Here is a 17,097-nt window from a genome sequence, read left to right as displayed (position 1 = left end):
TTAGTGGAAGAGGAATGATGCAGAAGGGACATTGAACTTGTGGCAGATTTTGAAGGTGACCAAGACCAGGTGCCATGTTCCTTAGTAACCTGCATGGAAACTTGTGCTGCTGAGCAACTCCACAGGAAAGCCCTGTCCAGACAACTAGCAGTGGTGGGGTGACCAAGCAGGATTCTGCAGGCCTGACTCATGAGATTGCATTTCACAGAATTCACACTGCCCACCACCTTTGCCTCTGCTTTTACCATGATGTTTATGTGGGGCCTTGTGTGAGCTGGTGTCTTTTCTTCCTCCCGCCCAAAAATTCAGCTTTCCCAGTTGATGCACAGAGGTGACCTCAACTTCTTAGGCTGCAGGTCAGCTGCAAATCTGGATGAATGAATTTATCACTGATTTGTGAGTTATCCCTGAATGAATAACTATCACACAACTGTAAGATATTTTTAATTAATGTAATTGTTTTACAGTTGTGATTAGAAAGTGGAATTGGGGGTGTTACAGGCAAGTGTTTCTTCAGGCATTCAAAACATGTTTCTCCCAGCTCTTCCTGGGACTGAACCTGACCTTAGCAAATGAGTGAAATAATTGGCTTTGCAACATGGATCCAGTGTTTGGGGGTGATGGCAAATTTGCTTCCACTTGCAGTTTGTGCCTGAAAAAGCCCCATTTCCTCGTTTGCTCAGGTACCGTTACAAAGCCTGGTGCAAAGACCTTTCAGTGGTACCGAAAGAGGTCTCATCTCTCACCGCATCAGAGCACAAATCTCAGATTCCCTCTTCTGAAAGTGGCCTCTAGTTATAACACAAGTAAAATAGAGACGCTCTCTGCCAGACATGCACGGAGACTAGGTGTCTGTGCTGACACATCAATACAAAGAACTGTTATCAGAGGAAAATTTCTCCTTCTAAACCTGGGCTTAAACTAATATGAACAGACATATAAAGGCCCCGGTGGGTGACCTTTCTTCACACGAGAATATGTCTGCTCAGGGATTTCTTAGTTCATGTTAATTGATTGCCTGATGGGATTGATTAACTAATTGATTTACTGTGGTTTGTGATTTAACACAAAGATTGGCCTAGGGTAATCTTCAAAAGTTTTCAATGTGGAAAAGATATTTGGAAAAATCTGGCACTGGCAATGAGTCTTTCTGAGTGCAAATCCAGTGTCTTGTGTTGGATGAATCCCATCGCTGAGGGTGTAATACTTGGCATGAGGAATGCTGTATAGGCTGGGTTAGAGCAAAGCAAGCAGAGGAGAAGAGCGAATTTACAGCATCTTTGTTAACCTGTATTCATTTCATATACTCCCGCTTCAAGTTCGTGTTAATTATGCCAGTGGGGGAGGTATCCATCCTCTCTCTTACCGTTTTGCAGGCAGAGGGAGAGGGAATACTGACAGGGTGTGTGCTTAAAATCATTGTCCTTTCCCCTCTTTCTGCAGGAGTGGGCTCCTAATCATTATTCTTCATGTGCTTCTGCTCCCCCCTCACCACCTTGTGTAGATACTCACGCAGTTCTTACAGTGGGGGTGCAGGGAAAGGCAGGAAAACCCTCTCGGGAGAGCAGCCTTGCAGCAGAGAGTACCCCCGATGCTGTGGTTCACACGTGTCTCTGCCTCCTGGCGAAAAATGCCATTTAGTGTGAGGCACCAGAACCAAAATCCAGATCTGTATGACAATTTAAAAGCATGGTCCAAGCGCCTGGTGGCTGCAGTTGGAATGGTTTTCCTCTTGCTTATATAAACTTGTTTCAAAGAAATCCTGCTGTAGACACACAGTGAGGGCGCAATAGACTTTCTATTCTCTCCCTGGGTATTTCTTGGTGCTTGGGAGACTTGGGAAAAAAAAAATATATATTTCCTATTAATCTGTTTTGAAAATTGTCTTCCCGTATCAAAGCATGTTTAAAAAGCAGATTGCATTTGATAGCAGTAGCTAAAATGCAGTAAGAAGCAGCCTTTTGATCTGTTGCAAATAAACTCTTCTGCAGATAAATACGTTACAAGTGTATTTTTGTTCATTTGCTATCAAATTTAATAACAACCAGTGGAATTGAGTTCAACCAAAATGGTCTCATATCAGACTTTGAATACATACTTTTAAATATTAAAAGATAATGATTTGTATGGCATTGTTATATAATGCATTTCTTGTCTTCTCTTGTGTGCATGTGACGAATTCCAGTCGATAAGCCCAGGACTCTGGAGTCGGTTGTCTGGCTAGTTATTAAGATTAAGATAAGTGCTGAGAAGGGAAAGATACAGCACATTGTACTGCCCTGCTGGGACGGGGCCACCTCGGATTCCAAGTGTAAACAATGCATTAATTCTCCCTGGCTTATTTCAAACCCGAGGTGTACACTGTAAATATTTGGGAAATATGATGGAAAGAGTGTGGAAAGACTTTTCTATTTTTTATCCATTAAATGTTATTACTAAAAAGTGAACCTTACCTCCCCCTTGGGTCCTAATCATTATGCATCTGTAAAAACCCAAGACTAATTTCTGTTAATTACTTATGAAAAGCAACTTTTTTCTCCTTACCCAAGCCATAAAAAAGCAGACAGACATTTGGACGGCGTTATCACTAGTCACTTCATACTGAATGTGCCACAACAATAACAACATAATTAATGCTCACACAGCAGAGCTCAATTAGGGTTTGGGGAGGAGAAGGGGGCCAATACGACTGGAAGGTCTGAACTGAAGAATACTGAAACTGATGCAAAGTTTCCTTATGATTTCAGTAACCTTTGAATTGGGTCCAAGATGAACGTTAGTGAGATCAGGGCTCTCTGAGCATGTTGGAGCTGTTATTGCTGGTGTCTCTGCAGGGGAACCTTCAGGACATCACTCTGCCTCTGCCAAAGGGGGAGAGGGAGAAAGCTGTCTGTTATTCCAAAATATTAATGAGATATTAAAAACAAGACAACTATCCTGAAGTTCAGTTGTTGATTCTCACTAACTTAAACACGAGCTTTGCTACAAATTGATAGTCAATGCCTTCAAGGCAGTAAAGCCTATCTTGTCTGTAGGATTGCTGGGAGGAGTGACAGAAAGCAGTAATTTAGAAAGTGTATTGAAGCTGTGTGCAGTGTAATATAGACCACTGGGTAGCAATTAATTTTTGTTAATGAATTTAAAACTAGATGTATGGAAGTGGTTATATGAAATGTATACGCTGCTAAACAGCTAACTAGTCCTTGGGGTCTGTGTTGTCATTATCTGTATGTAAATCATTTCAGCCAGCACGATCTAATGAGTCAAAAACTGCTCTGAAACTGTGGCTGAGATTTGCAAGACACTTTTTGAAAAACCTTTTGCCCTGCTTCATTGAGTGGCCCTTACAACGAAACTGTGTCTTATCCACTGGCTGATTAATCATGTCTTATGTGGAGACACTTTATAGGTTTTATTGTGTTTCAGAGGAGTTATTTCTAAACCCTAGGAATATCCCATGTTAGTGGAGATGGGAAATTAAGGAACATTCAAAATCATTCAAGAGAAAGAAGGAGCACAGCTGAAAGGTCCCCAGTGACCCCTCCTAAATCTTACCGTTCTTATGTGGCAGGAAATAGATCAAAGAAATAAAATAGTTAACTGTGAAAGGCTATCTGACTAAACCATGCACACCAGTGTTTCCTGAGCATCAGAAAGTTCTATTATTGAATTAGAAGCTGTCTCTTTCCTTCATATGCTTGTTAAATCATTGTGCCTCCTTAGTTCCCCTAAGGTATATGCTACAATTTCCTCTTAACCAGCAATGAAGATAAATAGCTCCTGTATCTTTGCTGTTTACAGTTATCTTAAGCAAAACCAAAATTAGAGCAGAATCACTGCAGCATCACAGTGTCTTTACAGAATCTTGAGTATAGGACAAAAAGTTGGAATATCTCAGAAAGGATATATGATACATGAAAACTAAAATATGCATGTGTATGTACATGTATGTATATTTACAACTAATCACTAATAAGACCTCAAAAATAAAAGTAATTAAAACAATAGATAAGCCTGATGTGCTGTAACCAGATAATGAAATGTACAGAGCAGACTGGAATATTTGGAATACCACGCTCTGTTTCTCACCTCTTTTTTCACAGCGTGGGCATTATATCATGGTTGTGTACATTCCAGTTAGCTGCAAGTGAGAAATCACCGCCGAGGTCGCTGAAATGTCAGTGCCACAGACGCTGAGGACAAAAATGGATGGAATTCCCTGTTAAAACTCTAGTTATCAAAACTCAGATGATCCAAGAGGAAAATGTGTGTGTCCTATATGCTCTGTACTGCGGTCTAACAGAGACACTGCCTGGCTGAAAAGCCATACAAACAAACCTGTGCCATAACCTATTTCAGATTTTAAAACACTGAGTAAATTTAGTCTCTGGCACACAAGTACAGCTTTATGCTGTATATTTGCTGAATACTCTTGAAACCAGCTACGTGGTTTTTAAGCTCTTTAGCTGAACCCTGTATGGTCGAAATACCCAGGTCGTTAGCATTCCTGCCAGTTTGATATGATGGAGACCTTTACTTGAACTGACCTCAGAAGGAATAGAAGACTAATTGAGGCAGCCCTAGTTCTAGCTCTCTAGAGGTGTAAAACTGCAAATGGTATCTGGTGCATGCATAAAAAGGTTTACATAGTGGAAGAGGGATATGGGAAGGAAAAGAAAGACTTTTCTTTCTCCATGTCTCAGCAGCCTATTCCCCCTTCCCCCTGAAGCTTCAAGAAAAAAAAAAATTCCCATCTTAATGTCATTGCATGGTAAAATAATAAGGAAAATAAAAGATAAAAAAAAGGGAGTGCACCCAAACAATCCAGAAGGTGAAATTAAGACAGTACTTGGGTGCCTCAGGGCTGTAATTAAAACTATCTAGATAAAAAGAGATATTCTACCTCAGATTTATGCTCTGAGAAGAAAAAGGCTGAAAGTAAAACACAGCAAAAGAAATCCGTAATTCCAATGTATTCAAGTCGCCCATCAGAAGAAATGGCATTAATTCAGGTACCCAATTACTGTAATGTGGTTCAGAGCACCTCAATAGGTGTTTCAATCTCAAGCCAGGACTAACATTTGTAATCCTTTAAATGCACTTAAGAAATTGATGTTACAGCCCCACAATCTGTTAGGGGCCTTGCTTCCTGGCTGATTGCAAAGTATCCCACCATTAATTGGATCATCAGAATGTGATCCGCGTTCTGGTCCCCGGATTATGTAAGACTGACTTTGCTCTGACGCGCTGAACCAGAGGCTTCTTTTGCTGGATATTTTGACCCTTAATGTAGATAAGTGGTATTTTTCATCAATCTTAGATTGCATTAAAAAAGGGAAATGTCAGTTCAATGTGGGGCGTTTAACTTAATTCAACATCTTTTAATTTAATACCTTAGAAAAGTTAGTCCGTCTCCGACCTGCCGGAGACTTCTGCTGATGGAATGGTTTGTGGAGCAGGGCTGGAGGCACGTCGTTCCTGCTCCATAACACAGTCAGGTCCCAAGAGTCTATGCATGCTTCATCCCTATATGAAAGGGAAAAGTAGAAAAAAACCACAAAACCCAAAAAAACCCAAACCAAAACAACAACAAACCCCCCTCTCCTCCCCACTCCAGAATGGTAACCTGGCCATGCTTTATCAGATTGGTAATGAGTTTCCTCAGCTTCTTTGGACAGTTCCCTAATGACTGCTCTATGTGCCTGAGGGAAAAGAGGCAAAAAAAAAAAAAAAAAAAATTCAGTGTTTACTCCCTTTTTTTTTTTCCTTGAGCTTCAGGTTCTCTTGATTTTTTTTTTTTTTAATTTTATTTTTTTATGAATCAGAGTGTTTTAATTAATTGGCTCAATATTCTTAATGTGCTTTAGTGCTGCAATAATGGCTGGTCTGAAAATCCTCTACAGAGACTAAACCTAAAATCCTGTTGAAAATATGGGACATTTTTTTCTGACAGAAGGAGGCATTATCTCAAAAAAAAATTATATATATATTAGCAGAATAGGAACAGGACATGTTGTAACACTTTTTTTTCCCCTCTCTTTTTTTCGTGTACTGCATCATGAAAGCCCTCCTAGTGCTTCTTCTCCTGATATTGAGTGTGTTTATCCCAGTGGTACAGACAGAAGTTCAAAGGCGACTGCAAGGTTGCCTTTTTTTTTTCCCAATGAAAACAGTAAGTTTCCCAGTTTTCTGAACATTGCAGTAGGCATCAGATTGATCTGAGTTTTACTGTGGCTTTGGGAAAACCATTACAGGGTAGGGTGTCTCTGGGGCTTGTGATTATTAGCAGTGAAGATGTTGAGGTGAAGAGAATAACATCAGGTATCATGATCAAGGCTTGGTGTTTCTCCTGGAACTGATGCTTAGTAATCTTGGGTATGGCAATGATTTCAGTAAAATTAGTACTCACTACCTACATTATATATATATATAGATATATATGTGTGTGTTAAAAATTGCTGTTAGAATCTGACATTTTTGGTGTCTCAGAGAAAGAGCAACCTCTTTTCATCTGTGTCACACAGAGGCAGAAACTCATGGAAGTCATCTGCAGCCGAGGCTGGCTGACTTAGGTCTCCATTCTTTTGTTTTCTGTCAAGATCTCGGTCTCATTTTTCCCACTCTCTCCTCTCCCACTTCTTTTGCAAGGCATTCAAATTTAGTGTCATACTGTGGGCACTACTGAGGCACAGCAATGGTGGCTGGACTTCATGATTCACTGTCATCTTCTAGGCTGTGAGAATTTTTTTAAGAGGTCTTTAGAATTTTACAGGTTGAGGAAAAAAAAGCTTTTGAGGCAAGACATTTGTTTTGTGAGAAGTGTTTGATCCCAAGGAGAAGCAGATGGAAGAGTGTGGCTCTTGTACTTCCCCACTCTCCTGCTGGCCAAGACCTATTCAAAGTCTGCCATGTAGGAAAAAAAAAGGTCAAAACTTTGAGGCAAAGAGTTTAATCATGAGGTTTGGGACAGTCTTGTTAGACATCTCATCCATGTGGTTTTTGCAGTCACTTGGGATGACACCCTGTGAGTTTTCTTAGCATGTTAGAGAACATAGCTCTCCTTGTTTTAGTCCACACAACTTAGGTTTTGTAGATTGGCAGAATACCTAGATTAGCCTTCCCGCTGGATTCAGAGACTGCAAATACAGATACGTAAAAAGCCTTTTGGTGAGAGATATTTTTGTGATCTTGAACACAGGCAGGAAGAGAACTGGTCTGGCATTTGGAGTGAGATGCCTTGTTAACAATTAATTGTGCATTGAGCAGGAGGAGGCAGTTTCTGGTGCTGCATTGGTGGTTTGGGTCCGTGTTGCTGTTACTCATACAAGGTATGCGGTTCATACGTAAGTGCCTGACCTTGCTGGCTGTTTCCTCTCTCCCTTTTTTTCTCTCTCATTTTTTCCTGATATGAACTGAATAGGCAGGCAGATATATCCAGTTCTGGTCAGCCTAATTGGCGCTAGAGGTGATATGCTGCTACACCAGGACAGGGTAACCTTTAGGTTTAGGCTCCTGGCTGGAGCCCAAGAAATACGTGTGCTCCCAGCAGCTCTCTGGCTGGTGCCTTTGAATCACATTGTGTATTGGTCATGGTGGTCTTCTCTCATTGCACTTGTACAGCTCCTGGTGCAGGAGGATCTTACCTGGAACAATAGATACCCCTGAAATGTAAGTAAGAGCCCTGGATAGAGATTCCTATAAGCAGGTGACCAGCTTTCAAAAATACAATATTCTTCTACCAAGCGTGTTTCATGTTACAGTTGTTTGAATCTCTGTGTTCTCCTTAGAACTGCCCCCATGGATGAAGAATGTGAGTTCCTCCTGTAATATTACATAGTTGCTCCACTCACATGTGAAGAGAAGTCTGACGATGTATACTTAATATACTATCCATGAGGGAATTACACCAGTTTAAGCTTAAATATTTTAATGGGCAGCATTGAATATTTGGCCATGTTCAATCCTGGCATAAACAGAATCACCTTTCCTGACGTGAGTGAAGCTCTTTCTACTTCTGCCAGACCTAAGTTTAGGTTGGAGACTTCCAGTCTCATAACTCGGCTTGTTCAACACCAATACAAAGCTCTTTTATGAAAAGAGAAATATAAAGCAATATAGGCAAGTCTATAATTACTTTGGCCACAGAACAAACATATTGTTTCTTCCTGCCTGGAAGGGCCTAACCTTCTGCAGGGAGGGTAGGATCTGTGATACCTCCGGTATTGATAGCGTTCCTACAGCAACTGCACTTTGCAGCAAGCTTTGTACTAGCATAAGATGCTTCTGAGTTGCTCCATTGTGTGGAGGGGAAAGGAAGCTGTCGCTTGTGGCAATGCCTTCCTGGGCAATTGATTTTAAACTGTGCATCTCAGGGTGTTTTGCTGTATGGAGTTGCACTGGAAATGCTTCACTTCCAATCTGTTTAATTGGAGTCTTCGGTGACACTTCTCTGTGGCTTTATCCACGGATAGAAAGATGATATACATTTTACCTTTAAGTACACTACAAGGTTGGAGAGTAAAGTTGAGTTTGCTCTGAAGCAGATATATTGGCTTCCCATGCTTTGAAGACAAATGGAGGCTCATCCATCGCTGCTACACCAGTATGCTGGTGCTGTTTCTGGCTGCTTTGGGTTAGGATTTCAGTTTTCCCTTCCTTCCTAATGGGGTCCCTTGGTGGAGAATGCCATCCAAGTGCAGGATGGATGAGGTGCCCTAAGGACCTGTATCAGGCTTGCCTTTTAAGCAGTTCCTTGCTGAACTGTGAGCTGGACTTTCCTTGGAGTGCTGTGTGAGGATATGAATTCAACTTTGAGACAAAGAAAGGGAACAAACACCACATACACCAGCATATATCAGCCTGAAAGCACACAGTATTTGGTGGCAGTATTCATATGCATCTAAAATTATTTTCTTGCAATGTCTTCAGTATTTCCCCAGGGCTCCGTTCTTTGTTCCAACTCCCTGTGGAAGAGGCTGAGAAAAATGGCTGATGTGTTCGCTTCGGCCACTGTCAGCGCCAGGCTCGCAGCAGAATTAATTCTGTCCTCCCTAATGACCATCAGTTACCTCATTGCCAGGGAAGGGGCCCCTCTGTCTGCAGGATCACAGTAATGAAGTTTGGTTACGCAGGAAAACACACTGCAAAGGCTGGAGTGTTCCTGCTTGCCTGTATGGCTGGCTGATACAGGTTTCTCTGTTGGGTGGCACTTACCTGTCCCAGGGTGGGCTATCTATGAACAGCTGGCATGCCTGATGTTTGGCACGTTACTGGTTTTGGTTTTTCTTTGAAAACTAAGCCACATGTTTCCTTCATGTTATGGGGAAAAAGATTTAAAAGAAGTGGGCAGGATGAGACAAACCCACATGCTATATCCATTGTGATTGTGTCCTTCACTGGGGTTCTCGGTTCCCTGAATATGTTTGTGAGACCAAGTGGGTTTCTATACATACGGAATATTTCTTTACATTGGGCTGTGTGCTTTTTTGGGGATTGGACTTTTATTTAAATTCATGAGTCCACCTTTCACACAGGTCCAAATGCACAAAATGCAAATATTTTTCAAGGCAATGTTGCTTATTTTCAGCAAATTCAGACCATCTTGCACAATGGTGCAAAACTAGTTCCCTATCTCCCAGACTGGCACACACTATGAACTTTACCTGTGCAGTTAGTTGGATGCTGTTGGTAAAAATGTAGGAGAAAAGTGTCCTAGAAGGGAGCACTAATCAGCAGATTCTGCTATGTTGTGAGCAATAGCTCACATGTACTAGGGTGTGAAGCTGAGCACATCCCTTTTAAATGGTTGGTTTTGGTTTTAGTGTTGAGCCCAGCTGTTCCTTGAAACACTCTGTACAGTACAGTAATTTAGAGTGTAATGATCTTGCATAAGGAGGCAGATGTGAATCACAGGTGAACTACTTCTGAATGATGGCAAGGGTGTGAGCACTCCCTCTGCCCTTGTCTTTCCCCTCCCAGTCTCTCAGTCTCCTAGATTTATTTTCTCGTCTCCCAGATTTATTTTCTCGTCTCCCACTGCTTTTTTGTAACACAGGTGGGCATGTTCCAGTATGAGTCTGATGAGCCTGCTATGTACTGGTTAATCAAGGTTCTCATGGTTGATTTTAATGTCTTTTTTCACTTTGTCCTACCCTAAGAAACCCATACTGCCTCAAGTAGCTTTGAATATACCAATAAGTGTATGTCATAAAGTGAGAAGCAAAACAGAGAACATGTCTTCACCCAGGATTTGGAAGTGGTAGGAAATGACCTCTTAGCCTTCTTTTGCTTTTCAGATCTTTAAGCCCTAAGCCACCCTAAATCTACTGTCCCTATAAAAAGCTGCATTTTAAAAGGCTTTAGGAGGCTTGCTGACCTTGCAACCTACTTTGTAAGGAGTCTGCACCCACAGCTATTAAACAAAATTAATTTCAGCACTTTTAAATTGTTAATCTTGCAAAAGACAACTTGCTTGCTCTCCAGTGATCCCACAGGTCATCATTCTGTGAGCTGCAAGCCATCACCAGGGTTCATGGCTCTCAACATCGTGAGAATGCTTGTGGTCTCCCAATTGCCTTGAAAAATTAATTTCTCTGCCCTCCACGTTTCTTCCCCAGCAACTCTTGGAGATCTGGGCTCTTCATGAGCTTGTTGTGTGTAGCAGCTCTTCACCAGTAGCCCCGCTGCAGATAATTCTCATTTTGAAGTTATTCTGTCCTAACTCAGTTGCTTCTCAGCTCACGGGAATGAACTTGGGGCAGCAGGACATGAATTCAGGTAGGAAGTCACAGGTTTTGTCTTTGGAGTGTTAGGGTTTCTGTTGAAAGGGTGATGTCTCTAAAGTTATGTTTCCCCGTATCTGTGCGGCAGATGCTTTACCAGGTATTAATTTATTTTGAATCTTCTTAAGTGTATTTTTTCTGCCTGGCCATGAAACTCGAAAATGTTTCCCTTTTTCCTCCAGGTGGGGTATGTATGAATGCACTGGGGGTGGGGGAGAAAGTGCACACTGTATTTGCTATTATCATGCCTGGTTGTCCCTGCTCCTTCCACCTCTTTTGTCTCTGCCAATCAAGCCATTTTCAGCCATCCGCCAACTCTCATTTGGGATAATAGCCTCTCTTTTTACTGTTGTCTTGTCATGTTTGATTCGGCAGCACAAGGGTTTTAAATTAGCCAAAACGTTTGCATGCTGGGCTTACTCCGCTGCCACTACCAGTTGTAGAGCCACTAAACCACTTGATGCTGAAATTGATGATTGCTCGGAAGGAATAAGAAATTGTTGGTGGCTACCGGGAAGATTCATTCACGCCGAGCCCCTTTTAAGAAACCTGGGGGGGAGGGAGAGAGAGATTTCCTTCAGTTTCCTGCTGCCTGGCTGGTGGTTGCATTGTGCTTGTGCCAGGTTCCTGCTGAGTGATTACAGCCTTGCTAGCCTGCGTAGTTCCTGTGATTTCAGCATAAAAACAGAAGAAGAAAAATATAGAGGGAAAGGAAGGGAGGGGGATAAAGCTCCAAAGACTTGCAGTTCAATTCAGTAACACAGAATTGTGAAGTTTTAACTCACTGCCCGCCTTTTTGTTGTTGTTGTTATCTAATTTGTTCCCCTGGCTAAAAGTTTACTTGTTAGAAGTTTTACTCTGTAGAAAAACTACTGTATTGGCCTGCCTTTGTTGGTGATACTAAACCCACAGCTGGGCTGTAAGCAGTTTTTAATATTCTCTGGATTAAAAATGATCCATCAACAACGCGATCGGGGATCACCAAGAAACTATACAAACCTCCTAGTAATACCCCCGTATGCCCCCCTAAATGCCTTTTACTTGTTTACATTAGTGTTTAAAGACATGAGGGGCCAGAAGTTATAACGGAAAAGATGACAGTGCTTGAGAAGCCGTACAAAGAGAAAATAAATGTAGGATTAAATGTGAACAAGTAGGATGGTATGATGGATATAATTATATTTCAGAACTACATACAATCACAAATGCAAAGTGAAAGAATCTTATATTTCTATTGAGTGGATTTCTGTTTGAAGACGGAGTATTGTGTTATTTTAGTTTATTTTTCATATTCCACCACTACCTCCTGGGTTCCAGTGATGATAGGTAGTCACATGGTCAGAAAGGTCAGTAAGAGACCCAAGTGTAATGGCTCAGGGTTTCCAAGTCCGAAGACAAACATTATCTATCAGAAAATACTAGCAATTGTTATTTTAAAACAAAACAACCAACCAGACCCTCTATTAGCCATATCTGCAAGTTCCCAGACCGTTAGAGACATGACTTCAGATATATAATTCATTATACAGTGTCACAAGTAAGACCCTAAATAAACATGTGGGAATACGATTGCATGGCATCCAAGCCAAGAAAGATGTTCTCATTGTATCTAGTACTGCTAACATTATTATTACTAATATTTTAGCACTTTTTTCCTGATTACTAAGCCACATGTTCTCTTGCAAAATACGACCTTTTTCTGCCAAAAGGAATAAGAAAAAAGATCTTGTAAATTTGAAGGTGTTGGCATCCAACTTTATTTCTCTTGCATGTAATAAATCCTGAAGAAATCATGTGAATGACTCAAGCTCTAAAAATACAAATCTAACTAAGAGGCCAAATCTCTAGGGCCCAGCAGTGGTGTGCTGTTGTGCAAGCCCAGCTCTAAGGGCTTCTGTCCATGCCAATTAGCAGTAGGTTGGAAAGCCAGGCAACCATGATGGGTTTAGTCCCGTTATCTAACTGCTGCACTGTTCAGAATTGCTGATTTCCCTGCAAAATCATGACAGATGTATTACAGGAAAATATATTGGTTGAGTAGCTAGTGAGAGAGTTAATGCAAGGGATAATAAGTAGCTAAGGCTACGTCCTCCAGCAGGCTTTGATGTGGTTTGATAATATATGGGACGGGTCAATCTGCCCTATTAGCAAATGTAGCCAGTTTATGCTCTACATACAAACTAGAGATTTGATAAAGCACTAAATTAGTTTTCACAAGGTATTAGATGTTAGATACTTAATGGGATCATCATGCTTTTGCTACACTTGGTTAGGATGTGTTCTGTAACAGAAGCATGCAGCAGCATGACATTTCACCAGGAAAGGAGGCACGTCTTGTGACTGAATCACGAGTCTGGGAATTAGAACGTCCAGGCATTGCTTGGCTTCTGAATTACTGTCTGACTTGCAGAGATGTTTCTCTTTTCACATCTGCAGAATGGGGCTGCGTCCTTCCCTTTCCTCTTTGCCTCCTTGCAAAGCCACCCCTGCTTTCAAAGTGTGGTTTTTTTTCATCCTTGGGAGCAAGTAATCATAAATCTGTGAAGCTTCAGTTACATGAGACTAATCCTGTCCCACTCAGTAGGTGCTGGGAAAGTCCCTAGACTTGATGTCAGAGAATTTACAGGTTCAAGCAAATCTGGGTAAGAAACTTTAGTAGATTGTGAAAGGAGAAGCTCAGGGTTTTGATGTAGTGCTCCCCAGCTGTGCTCTGCATTTCCTCTGTGCCTGTAGTCAACTAGTAATTTAAAATGTAGCTGAAACCAATAGTTTAGGGAAGCCACTAACATTTTTATAGTTAAAAATCCATTGGCAGGATATGTCATTTGTGTACAGATCTGCGTACCTGTACCTATTCTAGCAGTGGGAAATGTGGGTGAAGAAGTCAGCCTTTCTGGGGCTACACAGCAAATCAGTCTGAAGTGGGTCCTTGGTCTGACCACTCCCTTATCTGAGCTGGCGTTTGGTCCACTAAATGCTGTGGGTTTTGTCTTGCTAAATAAAAACCTAAAACTGCTGGCAGTAGTGTATGCCCACAGCTGCCTTCAGAAAACTGTGCTTTAAAACCCATTAAGTGTTTTGTGTTTCTCACATGGACCTAATTTTTTGCAAACACTATTTTACCCTCTGTTTACAGACACTGTTCTTAAATACATTTGGAATGCATCATTTTACTTTCTCTAACATCTCACTGCGTATGCAAGTAACTGATCCTGAATGACCGCTGCCAGGCTTTGCACTTCGAGCGCTCGGGAGACATTCCTGCCTTTTTGTGAAATGCAGCAGGAGTGTCATGTATAAAATGATCCTGTTTGAAAGGATAGAAGCTGTATCCCAATATAGATCACAGTGGAAAATGACTCAAAATTACATGACAGCTTCTCCCCCATTTACCTTCCTCCCCTCCCTTTCCCTTTCTCAGCCTGTTTCCCAGTTGGGCTGTGGTAAGAAACACATCGTGTATTGTGACATTTTAGTTTACTGTTACTAATAATCCCTTTGCATCTTTCATTAGCATGTTATTTATAGGATTGCAAAAGGGCATTGGTACCACTCGACCTCTGAGTGATGCTGCCACTGTCCCAAGGACTGAGATGATTTTAAAGGGGGCTGGGTTGCACTCTGGCCCTGGCAGTGGGCTTACCCAGCTCCAGCAGAAGCCTTGGGCTGAAATCCCATGATTTAAACCCCACTGAGGCCAGTGTGGACTTTAGGTGCTTTTATAAACAAGAAGACTTTGCCTCATAACTCCTGCTAAGCCTGCACCTGATGAGCTGCTCGGAGCTGGAGGGCTGTTTTCCCTAATAAATTCCTTTTTTTGAACCCACTTGTTAGTCAAGCGTTGTGCACACTAACTACAGCGAGGGGCCCTGGGCATAAATTACTCTCACGTGGCACTGTCTCCAAGCAGCCCCCCAGTTATGGATTACTTTGTTCTCGACTTGACAGGAACATAATTAGAACTGTTGATGAAATCTACCAAATTGTTCCTCCGTGGCCTCAATGGTCAGGAAATTTGGCTGAGTCGTATTTGTCACTGATGTAAAGGCTCTAAACACTTCATATTAACTATGTTATTAATGTGCCCTCTAATCTGTCCGTGAATTGGTAACACTTGGAGGGAGCTTGTGCTCTAATAGCACCTTGTGATGAATTCATTGTAATGCTGCTCAAAAGTTTCTGGAGGGTGGGGGAAAAAAAAAAAAAAGAAACCTTAATAAAAAGTGAACATTTCTAGGCTGTTTCGTTTTTCTGTATGTGAATTTTTATGTTGTACAGTTTTGTTTTGTTTTGCTTAACTGGAGATTCATTTAGGCTTTACATTGACAGACCGTTTTCTGTTCTATAGGATTTGCTGACATTTGGGCTGTTTCATTGCCAGAGGAGGCTTTGTGTGTCCCAAAGGAAGTGAGTGATCTGGCCATAACAAATCCTGCCAAAATATTTTAACACCGTTACGATTTTCTAATGCAATGCGTAGTGAATGTGACTAGAAAAGGATGGTGAGTCCACGAAGGGGGTTCGCTCCCTCTCCTCTGCGATTTGTCCGGTGGAACGAGCACGCCGGAGCTGCTGGGGGGTGGGAGACCGCAGCCAGCAGTGGGAGGGGTGTTTGCCTCCTGAAGTGTGTCACTTCAGGTGCAGCAAGGGCTCAGGCTTAATCCTTAAAGCAACCTTTTAAATTTTGGTCCTGCTCTTGAAGTTTGCTGGAGTCCAGGGCCATCAGAGACAGCATTTTAGTCATGTGAGAAAATGTGCTTTGGCTGCTGTAAATGTTCAGTAAGTTTAAAAGGGAAATGTGTTAGGTACTTTTGGATGAGAGAGGGGTTAGTGGCTGAAGGTCCTAGAAGTTGACAAACTCTTACCTTCACAAGGAAGGGTTGTCTTGTACTTCAGTATAGTTTTGAGGAACATTAAGGTGGCTCTTAACTTTATAAGCAACTCTGCTTAAAGTGCTAGAACACAAAATTAAGAGTTCTCACATGTAGTGTTCAGGGGATAAAGGCAACTCAGACAACCCAATGTTCAGCTTGGAGCTGTAGGTATGGGAAAACTGAAATTTATATTACCGAGCTATTCTCTAGAGCAGCAGGTAAAGTAACTGCTGTTTTTTTAATACCTGGGTGATTTGTTTCTATTAAATTTAATACTATCCACTCCCCTCTCTCTCTCCCCAATCCCCCCCCGCCCCCCAAAAACCAACCCAAATATAACTTAAGTTAGTATTTGGTAGGCAATTTAAAACCTAAAACCAGTAAGCAGTTTAAAATGTGCTGACTGCAGGATATCAGCCAACATCTTGTGCCCAACATACACCACTTTGGATTACTCTGGCGATTGGCTTCTGCACCAGGGTAAACTTGTGTGTCTTTAGTCAATTTTACATTTATGTGCTTAAAAATAAACGAAGTAGCTGGCCATGTGCACCAGCAAGTTTTGCTTAAGGTAGGAAAGCTACTGACAAATAGAAAAGTTGAGCATAGCCACAGCTCTTCCTCAGATGGCCGTAAGTAAAGTCAGGCCTTTTGCTGTTGATGGTGTTTCTCACTTGGATGTTTCCCTGTTTGTTTGGTTTTGAATACCAGACAGAATTGCAAGTTCTCACGCTCATCTCCTGAGCCCTTGTCCAGATTTTCTGGGCTCGCACAAACATCCTATTGCCTGTGGCCACCACATACGGCATTTCCCAGGTCCCAGGGGCAATGATGCTGTCACCAAAAGGAGGGAAGTGTTAGCCTGGGAGTTAGGACTTACTTTGAGACTTTATTTTAGGATCTTAATATTCGTAAATGAAATGGGAATCTTAACTCTGCATTTTTCTCATGCAAATCAATCTATTTCTAGTAATGAGCAATTTAAGTTTGTTTTTTTTTTTTAATATTGTAGTTGCCATCTCGGGAAATCAGGATCAGAATTCAGGATGCTCAAATTAGGTGTTAGTGCATACAGATATTCTGTTGATGAATCTATTATTAGAATGAAGTAGTATTTTCCATGGGTCTGTTTCTTTTCACTGCTTTTGTCTCTTTTCCTCTCTCAGGTAATTTTGTCTAAGTTTATTCTTCTATTCTTTAATTTCACTTCACCATTTAATTCATTTCTACCAAAGCCATGGGCTCTTTAAGGACTTTCTAAATGATTAGATCTTGTTACTTATTTGTAGTGTGTTCAAAACTGAATTGCTTTTTCTTTTGTCATAGTCTTGGTTTATCACTGTTCTAAAATGGGACGTTATTTGGGGCATTCTACCCAAAAGCATTCTTTATGCTGTCCTGGCTGTACTTCATCTGTTTTTCTAATATGCATTTGCTACTAA

At 41.4% G+C, this 17,097-nt stretch overlaps 1 protein-coding gene across 8 annotated transcripts in view; it reads left to right on the top strand.

Annotated features, from left to right (window-relative positions):
- ESRRG (estrogen related receptor gamma) overlaps nt 1–17,097 on the top strand; it is a 374,879-nt gene that overhangs the window by 131,056 nt on the left and 226,726 nt on the right. For 3 of the 8 annotated variants that reach the window (XM_032103001.1, XM_032103002.1, XM_032103000.1), the window contains one exon: nt 15,130–15,283. The exons of 3 other annotated variants lie outside the window; for them this stretch is intronic. In XM_032103001.1, coding sequence (XP_031958892.1) covers nt 15,249–15,283 — 35 coding nt within the window. In that variant the 5' untranslated portion in view covers nt 15,130–15,248. The remainder of the gene's footprint in view (nt 1–15,129; nt 15,284–17,097) is intronic. 2 more of the 8 variants (XM_032103003.1, XM_032103008.1) reach the window with 1 other exon arrangement.

This window comes from Corvus moneduloides, chromosome 3, assembly GCF_009650955.1.
Source record: "Corvus moneduloides isolate bCorMon1 chromosome 3, bCorMon1.pri, whole genome shotgun sequence".
NCBI lineage: Eukaryota > Metazoa > Chordata > Aves > Passeriformes > Corvidae > Corvus > Corvus moneduloides.
This window is presented reverse-complemented; position numbering and strand designations above follow the sequence as displayed.